At 59.9% G+C, this 14150-nt stretch overlaps 1 protein-coding gene and 2 non-coding genes across 3 annotated transcripts; 1 reads left to right on the top strand and 2 right to left on the bottom strand.

Annotated features, from left to right (window-relative positions):
- Nucleotides 1-137: 137 nt before the first annotated feature.
- LCAT (lecithin-cholesterol acyltransferase) lies at nucleotides 138-7420 on the bottom strand. The gene is made up of 6 exons (XM_056360712.1): nucleotides 7180-7420; nucleotides 4108-4264; nucleotides 3536-3651; nucleotides 3121-3216; nucleotides 2626-2850; nucleotides 138-1309 (listed from the first exon to the last, which is right to left on the bottom strand). Exons 1-6 carry the CDS (start codon nucleotides 7325-7327, stop codon nucleotides 687-689), a joined length of 1365 nt encoding a protein of 454 aa, XP_056216687.1. The 5' UTR covers nucleotides 7328-7420; the 3' UTR covers nucleotides 138-686.
- A 2824-nt stretch (nucleotides 7421-10244) lies between these two features.
- Nucleotides 10245-10317, top strand: TRNAK-UUU (transfer RNA lysine (anticodon UUU)). The gene has a single exon. It is a non-coding gene; the product is annotated as a tRNA-Lys (tRNA).
- A 1965-nt stretch (nucleotides 10318-12282) lies between these two features.
- On the bottom strand, nucleotides 12283-12354 carry TRNAH-GUG (transfer RNA histidin (anticodon GUG)). Its single transcript has one exon. It is a non-coding gene; the product is annotated as a tRNA-His (tRNA).
- Between the last annotated feature and the right edge of the window lie 1796 nt (nucleotides 12355-14150).

Here is a 14150-nt window from a genome sequence, read left to right as displayed (position 1 = left end):
ACTGCCAATCCCAGTTGCAATGCAGAGCATGTGGCTCTTCCCAGCAGCTCCGGGGGTGCCTCCGGGCAGTGAGTGCCTGGTTTTGGTTATGGCTGGCTTTACTGACCCACTCTGCAAGGACAAGGCAGGCTCAGCACTCAGAAGCAAAGTGTGTTTATTATTTTGTAAATCTGCTGATTTTGAGTTGGTCTTGCCCAAGGAGCCTAGCTCACTGCCTGCACGCTGGCAGCTGGCAGAGGTGCTCTTGTAAGCCATACCTACCGTGCCACCCCCATGCGACCTCCATGACTGCCCCGGTAAGTCAGAGCCCACACTCCTTACGTGAGTTGCTCTGTCCCAAGTGAGCAGAGGCTACGGCACCGTGGGCTCCACGGCCTCTAAAGTGCCTAAACGTGGCTTGCTAGCAGCAAGGACTTGTGTGTATGCTGTAATTCATAAGTGTGGTGTTAATGAGCTGCCAGCATGGTTAATTATTCACCCGCTAGTGGGAAGTGACAAGCCTCTGAGTATAATTAATCGCCGTTCCCAAAAGAAAAAACACTCAGTGTGGAAGTGGGTGCCAGCCCATCCACCTGAGCTGTCAGTCATGCTCCTTTTCCTTCCAAACTCAGCTCCGAGTCCTTTGCTCCCCTGCATGGCAGCTTGTGGTGGCTACCAGCACAGAGAGAAGCTGGCCCTTGTTCCTTTCAGTTCTTTTTGGGCTCCTGAAGGACCTTGTGCCCAGGTAGGGTCTTCCCCTCCTTCCCCTCCTGCAGGCTGGATCTCACCTGCCCCCACTGCCCTGGCTCCTGTGGGCTCCCCAGCAGGATTTCATTGATGAAACTGAGCGTCAGGTTGCTGAAGACCATGTTAAGGTGGTCGACCCCTCGCAGCTCCTGGACATGCACCTTCTGCTTTTGCTGGTGGCGCCATCGCTTGCACAGCTCCGAACTGCGTGTGTTGACAGTGTCATCCCCATCGCCATAAATCATGTCCACAGGGTCCTCGTAAGGGAAATGCTCATCATATATATAAGTCTCCACGGTGGGGTAGCCTGTGCCATAGAGGCAATAGGTGTCCACCCCAGGAGGGGGTAAGTCCTTCAGCAAGTCCTTCATGTCCTCCCACATGTACCAGCCATCCTCCAGGTTGACGTCAGTGAAGAAGCGTTGGTAATCCCGGTAGGTGTAGTTGTAGGAGGGTGTGGAGATGAAAACGTGGGTCTCGGGCCAGGCCAGGCTTGTTGGGAACATCCAAGGGCTGGTGGTGGTCATGCGCTGCTCTTCACGCAGCTTGATGTTGGACATGAGTGGGATGCCCTGATTGTCACCTGCAGGATGCACAGGGGCTCATCAGAACCATCATGGAAATGTACCCTCGCAACTGGGGCCCCCTGGGCAGCTGTGCTATGATCAGCCCACCCAGCAGTACCTCAGGGCTGCCTCCTGGCTGAGGTATGGTTCCACCTCAGATCTTCCCCCCCCCCAGCTCAGCCCTGCCCTGCCCACCATCCTACATCCTCTCCTCAGCCGTCTGGCTGCCGATACCCAGAGCAACCTTCCAGGCTCTTCTCTCCGGCATCACACCTCCAGCTGCAGGAGGGCTTGGTGCAGGCAAAGCTGGCCCTGACCAGCCCCGGGCTTTCCAGGACCAGCATGAGCCGGGCCCCATGAGGGTGCTGGCAGCAGGTGGCCAAACTGCACGTCTCCTGCAAGCCTTGGCATTTTTGGTGTGTCTGGAGTCCTAAGACCGTGCAACAATCTCAGATGACCTTTAAAATGTCTCTGACTCTTGTGACAACAGAGAAAACTATGAGGAGGTGACTTAAGGCTGATGCAAGGGGCCAGTTGTTAAAAACTTCAAGCACATGATTGCTAATTCCACGTATTTTGGGAGGCTCAGCTTGTGACTTGTAGATTTTCTGGGCTGTCAGCATTAGGCAAGTGATTGTGGCTTTCTGGGCTGTGGAGAGACTAAAGAGGAACTGGGCTAAGGGAGATGAAAGCCTGAAGACAGAAAAGCTTATGGGGGATGGGCTTTGAGATGTGGGGAGAGCCAAGCAAGTGGTGCACTTGAGTGTGAGTGTCCCTTGGGTGACCTCCATGTCCTCTTCTGCAGAAGAGATGGATGGCCTGCAGCAAAGGTCCAGCAGCCTCACTGTCCTGCATGGATGGAGGCGTGTGCATGGCTGGGGAGGTGGGAGAAGAGGGTGAGCGTGTCCTGGGCTGCTTCCCTGGCTCCAGGATGTGTGGGTGGGTGCTTGGGCTTTGCAGGAGCACCCCTAGCCCAGGAGCTGACCCTATGCGTGGTGCAGGCTGTCTGGCAAGAGCCAGGCTGCAGGTGGACCCTTCTGGCAGCAGTTTCCATACACAGAAACCCACCAGCCCCAATCCTGGAAACCAGAGCAAGCTCCGCAGTGCACCCTGGGCCACTCTCCTGCTGCCAGGGCTGCAGCAGGAACCCTCACAGTGCTTTCTGCCTGCAGCAGCAGCAGCACCAGAGCATGGATGCTGCCTCCACAGACCCCTCAACCATCTGTCCCTCACCTCTTCTACCACTGCGTCCTCTCCCTGCCTACCACCCGCCTTCCATTTCTGCAAGAGGGAAAGCAAGCAAAGAGGTGGCTGCACACAAGGAGTCACCCACCGGACGCCAGGACACGCAGGGGCTTGACGGACCCTCCCCAGGGGGCACCCAGGGAGATGAAACCCCCAATGTACTGATCTTTCCAGGCTTGCGTCTGCTGGAGCAGGAAGTAGAGGATATTCAGGTTGCCCAGGCTGTGCGCGATGAGGAAGACACGTCGCTGGTACTCATCATGCATCTCCTCGATCAGTGCCTTCAGGTTCTGGAAGTATTCGGGCTGCTCCTCTGCAGATAAGAGGGGCACCAGCTCTTGGCCACCTCACTCATGGCCACAGGGCTGACCCTAGGAGCCCCAACCAGAGAGAGGTGTGGGTGCAGAGCCTACAGGTGCCATCACACATTCACACGAGAGCACTGCGAATCGCTGGGCACCCACTGCCACAGGTACCCATCGCTGTCCCGGGGTTCCTCCACACCAGCCGGCTTACCCAGCCCCTGAGAGCCATCCTGCTTCCCTCCCTGCATGGGTGGCCTGCCCACAAACCCCGGACTTACGGGGCCCAACCCTCCAGTCATATGGGGCTGCCCGGACCGTCTGGTCCCTCACGTAGCCGTTGTTCACCAGGTTCTGCACCAGGGTATGCAGGTAACCTATGGGCCAAGAGAACAGGTGGGAATTAGGTCTGTGGTCTTCTCCTGTCAACCTTTTCCACCCTCGTCCTGGTCACGGACACAACGTTCTCTGGTGGCTCCAGCTGGAGGTAGTGGCTCCACGCATCCCATGTGCACTGGGGCCAAGTGTGGGGTGGTCCCTGCCAGCACTCGAAGGGACCATGTCCCCGAGGCCAACATCCCTCACTCCCAGGTGACCTGGGCTCTCTGCACAACCAGTCCCCACTGGAGACATGGGGACACCACTTGCAGGGAGCAGGTGGGATGCCCAGACACCCCATGCCTCTCCCCCTCTCACCTGCCAGCTTGCTCTGATCCAGGTATTCCACGGAATAGGTCTTGCCGAAGCCAGGCACACGGATGTGCACCCCCGGGGCATTGGACATTTTCCGAGAGGTTCGGTTGTACACCACCCTGCGGGGACAGGGTAGAAAGTAACAGAAGAGCCATGTCCCTGCTAGTGGAGATCACTGAGTGGCAGCTTGGACCTGAGCAGCTCTTTCCAAGTCTTGTGTGTGGATGGGGAGGTGGACTGGTGCCAAGCCAGCATCCGTGCCAGTCGCCTGGCACCTTGGGGCAGGCTCTGACGGAGCAGGCAGTGGCAGCCCCTTGCCCTGCAGCCGCGGGCCGGGTGGCAGCATCTCCGGTGGGTGCTGAGGATGGTCTGGCTGGGCACAAGCACGTGGCAGGGACATGGGAAAGGGATGAGCGCTTGGAGCAGGAGCCAGCCAGCTGTATTCCTAAACAGTTCCATGGTGTTCCCATGGCTTTCCATGTGTGCCAGGTCACGGCCAGCAGGGGAGGAGAGGGGAGGGAGATCCCTGGTAGGTCATTTCCCCGGGGAGCTTCCGGGGTGGGAGTGAGCGGTACCTGGTGTTATCGATCCAGCAGTCAACTCCCACTGGCAGGAAGGTGTTGAGGTTAAGCCAGATGGTGAAATAGTCCTCCGTTTTGCGGTAGCACATCCAGTTCACCACGTCCGGCTTGTCTAGCTTGGCTTCCAGCTGGTTCCCGAGACACCCGGGCACTGGAGGCACCGCAGAGGGAGAGAAGAGCTAGCTACAGACCCCATCCCGCTGGCTCCATGGGGCTGCCCAGCCCAGCGCGTCCCCTGGCCCCCCAAGCAGGACTCCCCTGGGGCTGCCCAGCCGGGGATGCCTGCAGCACCCTCAGAGAGCAGCCTGCTCTGCATAGCAGTGAGGGTGCTCGGAGCCCGCAGGCGGGGTGAGCATGGAGGTGGTGCTAAAAACACATCCTCAGGGACCCCTCGAGCAGCCCTTCCCATAGGGTGACCCCCAGAGCTGCCAGCCTTGGCCCAAATGTGCCAAGCCCCAGCAGCACGAGGCATCCCAGGTTATTGCCCTTGCCTGGCTGCATTTCCATCCTCATCTCCTCCCACCCTGCCCCACCACATGTTCAGCACCTTGTCCTGGGGTAATGGGACCATTCAAGGATGCACAGGGTCCCCAGGGAGGTGAAAGTCACCCTGCTGATGGCTCATGAAGCCCATGTACTGTTTTCCTGAACTTTAAACCCTCTGCACAGGCTGAACAAGGTCTCTGAAATAGCTTGGCGCCAAGCGGAACTGTACACTGGAAATTCAGTACAAATAGCGTGTATGGTAAACACAGCGTGGTTTTTACAAGTTCACAGGTGACATCTGCGACCTGGGCTTCCTTGATGGAAGGTGACCATCACTGGAGTGTTTGGTCTGCCTCTTCAGTGTGGTTCCCAGCAGAGATAGGAGACCCATCCCGGTGCCACCCCGTTATGTGTGCCTGCACTGGGGACAGACAGCATGGGGAGCATTCCCAGCTGGTGTGCAGGAGCGAAGAGCCAGCTCCTTATGCCAACGCTGACCCCGAGGGTGACAACAAGAGGTGAAGGGACTGCAGGGGACAGTGGCTGCAAGCCTGGTGGAATGGGAGCCCTGGGTGATGAATCTTGTGCCCCAGTGGGTCCCAGGACTGTCCCACAATGCACAGCTGGAGATGGTGTGGACCTTCAGTGCTACTGCAGGCACTGTCTGCTATATGTCCTGCATAAGGCGCTTCCCCCAAGGACACCACGAGCTGCTTTGTGGCCTAATGTCCCTATAGATGCCTGCCCTGTGCTGTGCTTGGACCCAGACCTGGGCTTTGCTGTGGCTGTGGGACCTGACAAACACGGCAGGGTGGGAGCCATGCCACCTGGCACAGGGGCTGAAGGATGCAGGTGAGGAGCATCTTTGACCTGAGAAGGTCCCCACCAGCCTCAGGTTTCCCTGCACCCTGAAGTCCATGGGCACAGGTGTTCTGGGGAGTGGCAGTGCTGTCCCTGTCACAGGGTGCGAGGGCAGCCTGGCCTAGAGATTCTCTAACCCATGTCACCCGCAAACCCGTGGTGCCTGCAGCATGGCAGGGGCATGGCCGAGGGGTGCAGGGACATGTCTGCAGCCTCTGAAAGCCTCGTCCCATGCGAGAGGGGACAAAGATGTAGTAGTTGCCTCCCTCAATCTGCTTCACAGCTCCCTCACCTCACATCTCCCCAGGGATACGGAGAGGGTCTAATCTTGCCTTCAAAGCACCTGGTTGGGGATCAGGCCATGCAGTGAACCCTGACATAGGAGACCCCAGGCAGGGATGGGCAGAGAGGATCTCCCCAGGCAGTGAGAAGAACAGGACCATGAGCTGCTCTGATGGCTCCCGAGGGTGCACAGCCAGCATCCCTGCCCCCGGCGCACAGCCCTGAGCTCTGCCTCCCTTCCAGAGGACATTAGGTAATTATTAAGGGAGTTCCTGTGGGGGCAGAGGGGTTATCGATGGTCCCAAGGGCACTGGGGGTTTCCAGGACACCCGGCCCAGGGGGATGGGCTACACACGGATGCCGAGTGGCACATGTGGCAGCCGGACCCAGCTGGGCATGGGGCAGAGGCTGAGGCTGGTACTGGGGACACAATGAGATGCTCTGACCATCACAGGTTGTCCCGAGAAGAGGCACCTGGTGATGGCCAACCAGGGCTTCTGGCCACCAGCATGGCCACGGAGGACCAGCCCCAGGACACTGAGGCTCCAAACACTGTCCCCTGCTCTCTGATGCCGCTGGGAAGGGAGTTTGCAGGGATCAGCCTTTGGCAATGCAGCAGGGGTGTTCTGCTTTTTCTCTTCTCTTTTTAAAGGGGAAACTCAGCTTGGTTCAAATAAAAGGAGAAAAACCCCAACTCTGCTCAGCAGAGGTTTTATGGCAAAATCCTAGCTTGACTCTCCAGCAGTGGCACAGGGGACAAAGGGAGGCAGAGCCAGGCAGGGTGGAGGTACCAGCTGGTGGCTGCTGCTCCCACCTCCCCGAGGAGATGCCCCAGCCTCTCCTTTCACCTCCCCGGGCACCTCTGCCTGTCGACTCACTCCCCTGTATGCCATCCCCCAGGCAGGATGGACGTTGGGTGGCATATGAGATGCACGCCCTTCTGCAGCAGCAGAGGATGACTTAACCATCACCTGGGAGTGGTCGAAGACATGGGACGGTGTGGGCTTTGGGGAAGCAAGAGGTGGTGGATACTGGCCCACTGCACCAGTGGCTGCAGCCGTGGGAAGCAGCAGACAAGGGTGTGTTGCAGCCCCCATCCCTCTGCTAGCAGAGTCCCCCCAGAACCGAGCAAGCCCTGAAACACCCTCTGAGCTAGCTGTTAGATATTAGAGCCCCATGTGCTTTCTGGGGTGCCCAGCCTGTCCCCCAAGCTCTGGGCAGCTGTGACCGGGGCATAGCCAGCCCTGCATCCCCAGTCCAGCAGGTGGGAGGGGATCTGGGAGCTGTGTGTCACCCCTCCTTGCTGGCTCCAGCTCCAGCCTGCAAAGGGTCACTGCAGCCACAGCACCCCAACCTCACCACTGGCTCCGGGGGGCCATGTGGCACCCAGCGTGTCCACCCTTACCCCGTGTGCTGCCTGTGACAGCCTGACCTTACCGAGTACCACGGGTGGCGTGCTGTTGGTCGGGGGCGCTTCTGGGGTGGTCGTGGGTGGGAAGAGGACATTGAAGAGCCAGAACTGGGACGTGGGCTGCAGGAGAAGCGACAGCGTCAACAACACAACCCTGGCGCCGCTGCTCCCCATGGCGAGCTCAGCCAGGATCCTCTGGACGTCTCCAAGAAAAACAGCCTTTTATATTTTTTACGCAGGTCCAGCCAAGAGGCACCCGGGCTGCAGGGGAGGGGAGAGCTGCAAGGGGCTGGCCATGATGGGGAGGAGGGACGGGGAGGGCCGAAGGACTGGCCTTGTGGCCATGCCATGCCCTGCCAAGGCAGCCCAGCCGTGCCCAGGGGCTTTTTGCGCCCCCAGTACCCTGCCTGGGGGTGCTGGCAGAGTGAGCACGTAAATCTAGCAGCCTCCTGGTGCCTCAGCATCCCTCCACTGTGTGCTGCGGTTGTGGCTGCAACGCGCTTCCCCCTGCATGGTGTCCCTGGGGTAACCCATGGGGCTACTCAGGGCTGCCCACCCCCTGCCTGCTCCCTGCCCATCCCCTGCGCGCTCTCTGCCTGGGTGAATACAGCACCTCTCAGTTCCTCTTGCCCTTGGCAGTGCAGGAGGATCTGGGCTGTTGACGTGGCCAGGAGGTCCCCAAACCTCTGGGAGAAGACATCGGGGCTAGGACAGGTGAGGACACATCTGGGAAGCCCCTCATGCCACACGGCAGCAGCACATCCCCCAATGCCACCCTGGACACTGCCCCTTGCCCCACGCCCCCCTGCCCAGGCTGTCCCACACTGTGCCCCCCTGCCAGGCGCTTGGCCCTGGGACCCTGCAACTCCTGGCTGCTGCAGGCTTTGGGTTCCCACAGGTGACCCCTCGGTACCAGCCCTGGCTGGGGGGACCCCCTGCAGCCCCCAGCCTGCACAGGGAGGGCTCTGGTGGCCCTGCCTGCACCGGGGACTGGGGACCCTGGGGAACCCTGCACAGGACAGAAGGGGCCAGGGGGCAGGGGGGGCGATCCCAGGTGCCCCTCCCCAGGAGGGAGGAGCCAGTCCCTTCCTGAGTCCCCCTCCAACCGTCCAGCCCCTGCCCAGTGCTCACCCTTCCTGGAGCACCAACTGGGAGCTGCTGGCAGGTCCCCAGGGATCCTGGGGCACAGTCCAGCCCTAGGGGGAGGAAGAAGAGGGTGACATCTCTGCTTCAGGTGGGCTTTTTCAGGTGTTTTTGCGATGTGCAGCCAGAGTGCCTGCTCTGAAGGCATCTGTGCTGCGTTTCAGAAGGAGGGGGTTACGAATCCATGTGAGGATGCAGAAAATGGCTCCACGTGCCCATGCAACCCTCACCTACTCCTTTGGGAGACTCCATCCCCCTGACACAGCCAGTATCCTAGTGTGCCCAAGCCTTGCTCTGCCCCAGGAAAGCCTTACTAACCCCGCAAAGGAAGGATGAACAAACTGACTGTGGAGATGCCGAGGTCAGATCCAGGGTGCAGGGGCTGCTCATCCCATCTCAGGGGTCAGCAACACCCTTGGGCTGAGCTCTGTGGCACCAGCTGAGCATGCAGGGCTCAGGGGAGGAAGGATCTGGGGATCATGCTCTCCTTGGCAGACAGAAACCTGAGGACACCCAGGAAGCATGAACAGGAGCAATAAGAAATCTCTGCTCACCTCAAGTCCTGCCCCATCCTCCACCTTTGTCAGGCTCTCCGCCCTACAGCCCCTCACTGGGCAGCCCCTTGCTTGGCAGGGTGTCTACTTACCCCAGGGCTTATTATGGCAGAGTTTAACTTTTCTTCTTAGAATTGTTGGTCTTTGCATTCAGACTGGCAGTGATGCCTGCACAGGGTCAGGGCTGTGGGCAGAGGAGATGCTCTCCTTGCTTTGGGCTGCCTGGAGAGCCATGTGCAGGGCTGTGTGCCCAGGGAGGGGCTGTGCAATGGGGGAAATTACTTTTTTATTTATTTTTGAAATGCATTAGCAGAAAGTCAGCAGAATGGCATGGCCGTATGCCTGGCCAAACCTCTGCCCCTGAACCTGATGCTGGCTGGAGAGGCCAGAGGAAAGCATTTGAAAAGCAGAGGTGAATGGTGCTGAGCCATGGTGGTGGCCCAGCTGCTCATGGGCTTGCTCCAGCCTTCCCAGTGTGCTCCCGTGGGGCAATGGGCCGGTGCTGAGCGGAGGATGCTGCCGGGGGGAGTTCATGCTCACCTGGAGCATGGCCTTTTGATCCTCCGGGTGCAAATCCTTCCTATCATCTTCCTTCCCAGCATCTTGCTGGAGCTGGGCCCTGCGGCAGAAAGTGCTGCCTCCCACCTCCTCTCACTCCGTGGGGATGGGAGGCGTTCCTTCCCTCTGGACCAGGAGAGGAGCAAAAGGCTTCAGCAGAGTGGGCTGGCTTCAGAAAAGTCATCCTCTCCTGCTGAAGGGAAGATGTCTTCGGGTCCGTCGGACCCACCCCTAGCCGCCCCTCTCCCCGGCCGGACCCCCCCCTCCCCCCGGGCCGCCCCTCTCCCCGGCCGGACCTCTGCCTCCCGCGGGTGGCGGTGCAGGGGCGAGGGGCGGCGCAGGGGCGGAGGGCATTTCACAGCCGCCCCCCCAGTCCCTCGCCCGCCCGCCCGCCGGCGCATCTCCGCGGCACCGGCGCCTTCCCGGGGCGCGTCCCCGCGGCAGGATCGGGCCCCCGGCGGGGCCAGCCCGGGCCGTGCCCCGCAGCCGAGTGCTGAGCCCGGGTGTGCGGGGAGCGGGCGCTGGGCGGTTCACAGCCCGCTGCGGCTGCGGTGCTGCTTTTCTCTTCCTCCTCCGCCTCCTCCTGCTCTTCCTCCTCCGCCTCCCCCTCCCCCTCCTCGCTACTTTGGCTTTTGGCTCCCCCCGGGAGGACAAACCCGGTGCTGGTACGCGCCGGGGCAGGGCGGGGGTCCCGGGGGTCCCTGTCTTGCAAGGCCGCCCCCCGCTGCGGTGGGTCCCTCGGGGCGGGCCGGGTGTGTCCCGCGTTGTCCCCCCGTGCCCCAGCGAGGGGGGGTCCGCGGGGTCCGTGCGGAGCGTCCCGCCCCCCCCGGGCGGGAGCCTGGATAGCTCAGCTGGGAGAGCATCAGACTTTTAATCTGAGGGTCCAGGGTTCAAGCCCCTGTTCAGGCGAAGGCGTTATCCTTTAGGAGCCCGTGAGCCAGAGCCTGCTCCCCCCAGATGCCCCAAGCCACCCTCCCCAGGAGCTGGGGTCCTGCTGGCTCCTACTTTTGCTGCGTGCCAGGACCAGAGGCGATGGGCACACACTGGACCACAGGAGGTTCCCCCTGAACATCAGGAGATACTTTCACTGGGAGGGGAACAGAGCACTGGCACAGTTTGCCCAGGAAGGCTGTGGAGTCTCCACCCTTGGAGATGCTCAAAAGCCACCTGGACACAGCCCTGGGCAACCAGCTCTGGCTGGCCCTGCCTGAGCAGGGGCTGGACCAGATGACCTCCAGAGGTCCTGGCCAACCTCAGCCATCCTGTAATTCTGTTGTCTACCATCCCAAACCCACTCCAACCAAAGCAGAGCCCTGCGTCGTTTTAAGGATGGCTCATGTGAGAACAGAGGCAGCAGCAACCCATGGGGCCACCACACTGCTTCTGTACATGTGCACATACACTTCAGGTTATTTTTGCGAAATAGAAAGTCTTTTAACAGAAAATTGAGTGATTTTGGTTGAAAACTATCCCCTCTGGGATTCTGACGTTTTCCAACCTGAACATCCATCAGCTACTCAAGCACAGTATGTTATTCTTCAGATAAGCTTAATGGCCTTATAGCCCAAACTGACTTTCTGGGGGGAAAAAAGTGATGGAGAAATTATGTATTTCCTTGTGTTTCTGCTTTTCAGCTGTGTAAAAGTGGGACAGGTACTGCTGCTGATAAAGGTCAACTTCTCTAGATGTTTGTCTTCTTTCTGTATTATCTTTAGAGGGGAAAATGGTTTTTGAGCTTGTTCTTAGTAAAGAAAGATGTGTTTTCAGTAAAAGAGTAAATGAAGATCGGAGGGTCATGAAGTTGTGCAAGCAGTGCCCTGTAAACTGCAGATCCTTAAGGTAAATGTGTCACGAGAATTTTGCTCTCCATTTTGTGATACAGAGAAGGTATGTAAGAAAAATAGTTTATCTGGTGGAATGAAAAATCCTCCCTCTCCCCCTGCCAAGCACAAGTCCTGCAGATACCTGAGCCAGCCCGGGTGGCAGTAGCCCCCCGCTACTTTCAGGTGCCCCCCCAGTGGTGGGTCAGCTGAGACTCGCTGCCTGGGTAGAGTCTCCTTCACCAGCTGAGCCCCGAGTGCCACCCGTGTGCTACCTTGGGCAGCTCGTTGTCATTTCTTCTTTGAAAGCTGTTGTCCAGCGTGAGTTCTGCACAGCCGTCAGGAGAGGGCACCCGGACCAAGCGAACGGGTGTCTCCACGGTCTGAAGGGTCCTGAAGAGCCAAGGCAACAGTTTCACAGGCTCCCTCAAGCTGAAGCCCCTCCTGGTGCACCCCAGAGATCTCCACCTGCCTCTGGCTCCCCGACCCACAGTGTGTCAGGGTCACCCCTAAGCTCGGGGCGGGGGGGCTTCGCCTCTATTGTGAAAGCATCCCTGGAGGTGCTGCAGCCACAATCCTGCTCCCCAGGAGCTGGGCGTGCTGGTAGCGTGGCTGATCCTCCTTCTTCAGGTGATGGCTATGGCCAACCCTTCCCAGCCTGGAGGGCAGGGGCAGGGAGCTGAGCCATCTCCTCTCGCTCTGCAGAGCAGCCACAGCATCTCCTGGTCCCCTTTTTTTGCAAACCGTAGAGGAAGCGTGAGGGAAAGGTGGAAAGGTGGGTGGTTTATTCTCAGTTCTCAAGCTTTGCCTGGAAAATGGAGAAGCTGAAGTGCTTTCCCCCAAGTGTCACTGATGCCCCACAGGACAGACCCTGTGCAATGACTACAGGTGGGGAAATCATTGTAGGCATGAGTCTGGCCATGCTTAGGAGCAGAGAGCCCACCCGAGCTTGTGGCCCCCTCTGAGGGCACGGGGTCTTTGCAAACCACCCACCTCCTCCTCCTTGCAGCTCAGCCCAGCCCGGCCTTGTGCACCGGGTGGCTGCCAAAAGTATTGCTGTGACTCGGATTCGAACCGAGGTTGCTGCGGCCACAACGCAGAGTACTGACCACTATACGATCACAGCAGGAGCCCTGCCACACGCTGGGACCACAAGGAGGAGAGCACCTGCACTGGCCCCTTCCCTGGCACCGGGCACCCAGCCTGGCCCAGAGGAAAATAAACCCCCCCACACACACTAATTTATTAAGGCAGCTACAAACAGACTTGGATGCTGCTGCTCAGAACCTCAGTCACCTCGAACGAGGCTGTAAATGGTGCAAAATGCTGATAATGCCAGGCTGGTACCCAGGGATCGAGGCTACTGCAAAGGACAGCGCTGTCAAGGGGATATCGTGCCATGGGGCATCATACTATAATGCAGCAAATTTAGAGTTATAATAGTTTCAGCTAAGTCTAAGTTATATGAGGTGAGTAATTAATTTCTTAGTGTCATAAGTGTGTGATGCAACAGAATTGCTGCAATTTGGTTTAAAAAACAACAAATGGTAGCAGGATCTCCATGGGGAGCTGAGTGATGTGGGAAGGAGCTGGACAGGGAGGTCCCGGTAACATAGGGTGTCCTCAGGGCACCCTTATCCTTCTCTGTGCCTGCTTCACCCAAGTGTAAGCATGGAGCTTGAGACAGCAGCACCCAGGACTGAGCATTTCAGGTGGGTTGTGCTGATGCTTTACCCCAGGGCAAAGTCCCGTTGCCCACCCCCACAGCCATTTTTTGGCTGGGAAGTGTCCCCCCTCCTGCCCACCCATGCCCCAGGTCATGCTGGCACGGCGGTGCCTCTTCTAGGCTGCCCAGAACATGGTGACGAGGTGCATGGCTGCAGACTTCCAAGACAAGGGCATCTTGTGCGCGGCCATCCATCCCGGCTGGGTGAAGACCGACATGGGGACGGAGAAGGTACTGGGCTGTGCAGGGGAGGGTCAGCAGGACTCCTGCTGTGCCCCCAGCTCTCAGGGAGGGCAGGGGCACTCAGGGCAGGGGATGTTGTGTCATGCTGTGATGCCAGGACCATCTCCTGGGGCAGAGCAGGCAGGGAGCGGGCAGCACGTGCCAAGTGCCAAGCACACGGGATAGCCAGCCCCGTTGGCACCCTCAGCACGGACAGCAGGGGGGTGGCAGGGGGGGGAAATGCCCCCACGAGCACCGTGGGTGCTGCTCCCCGGGCCATGCACCCTCCTGCCTGCCCAGGGCCGGCTGCTTTCCGTGCTGCTCGCAGCCTGCAGCAGTGACACTGGCCCTGTCCTCCCCTGCAGGCGCCCCTGATGGTGGAGCGCAGCATGCGGGGCATCCTGGCCGTGCTGGCCAGCCTCTCGCAGGACACCTCCGGAGCCTTCCTCGACTGGGCAGGGAGCAGCCTGCCCTGGTGACGGGCGCGCAGGCGGCACCTCTTGCCTGCGCCTCAGCCCCCCACTCGCCCCTTGGCACGGGCCTCTGCTCGCCCCCAGCCGCCCCGGGCTGCCAGGGAGCGGGAAGGGCATGGGAAGCAGCTTCGCTCCCCTTGGCCGGCCCACGCGCGGCCCTGCAGCCCCCTGTACCCCCCACCTCTGTAAACACCGGGAGCTGATACCTCTGCTCTGTCTCTGCGCCCCCAGCCCCAAACGCCTGGGCTGAGCCCAGCGCATGGTCCCTGCACGCTGCCCGCGCACGTCTGTCCGTCTGTCCCACCGCGGCCGAGCATCCCCCAGCTGAGGGGAGAGGGCAGCTGGTCCCTGTGCCCCCAGCCCCTCGGGCACCCTGGGCTGAACACCCGGGTGTGCCCCGCAGCTGGGCAGGGGGAGAGCCGGCCCTGTGCATCAGGACATCCCGCCTTTCTCCTCCAGGGAGAGGGGCTCTGTCCTGGCTCCGGTGCCTCCCGGGGGGCA

This window comes from Falco biarmicus, chromosome 15 (assembly GCF_023638135.1).
Source record: "Falco biarmicus isolate bFalBia1 chromosome 15, bFalBia1.pri, whole genome shotgun sequence".
NCBI classification, from domain to species: domain Eukaryota; kingdom Metazoa; phylum Chordata; class Aves; order Falconiformes; family Falconidae; genus Falco; species Falco biarmicus.
Note: the sequence above shows the minus strand (reverse complement) of the source record. Positions and strands in the feature narration are given on the sequence as shown.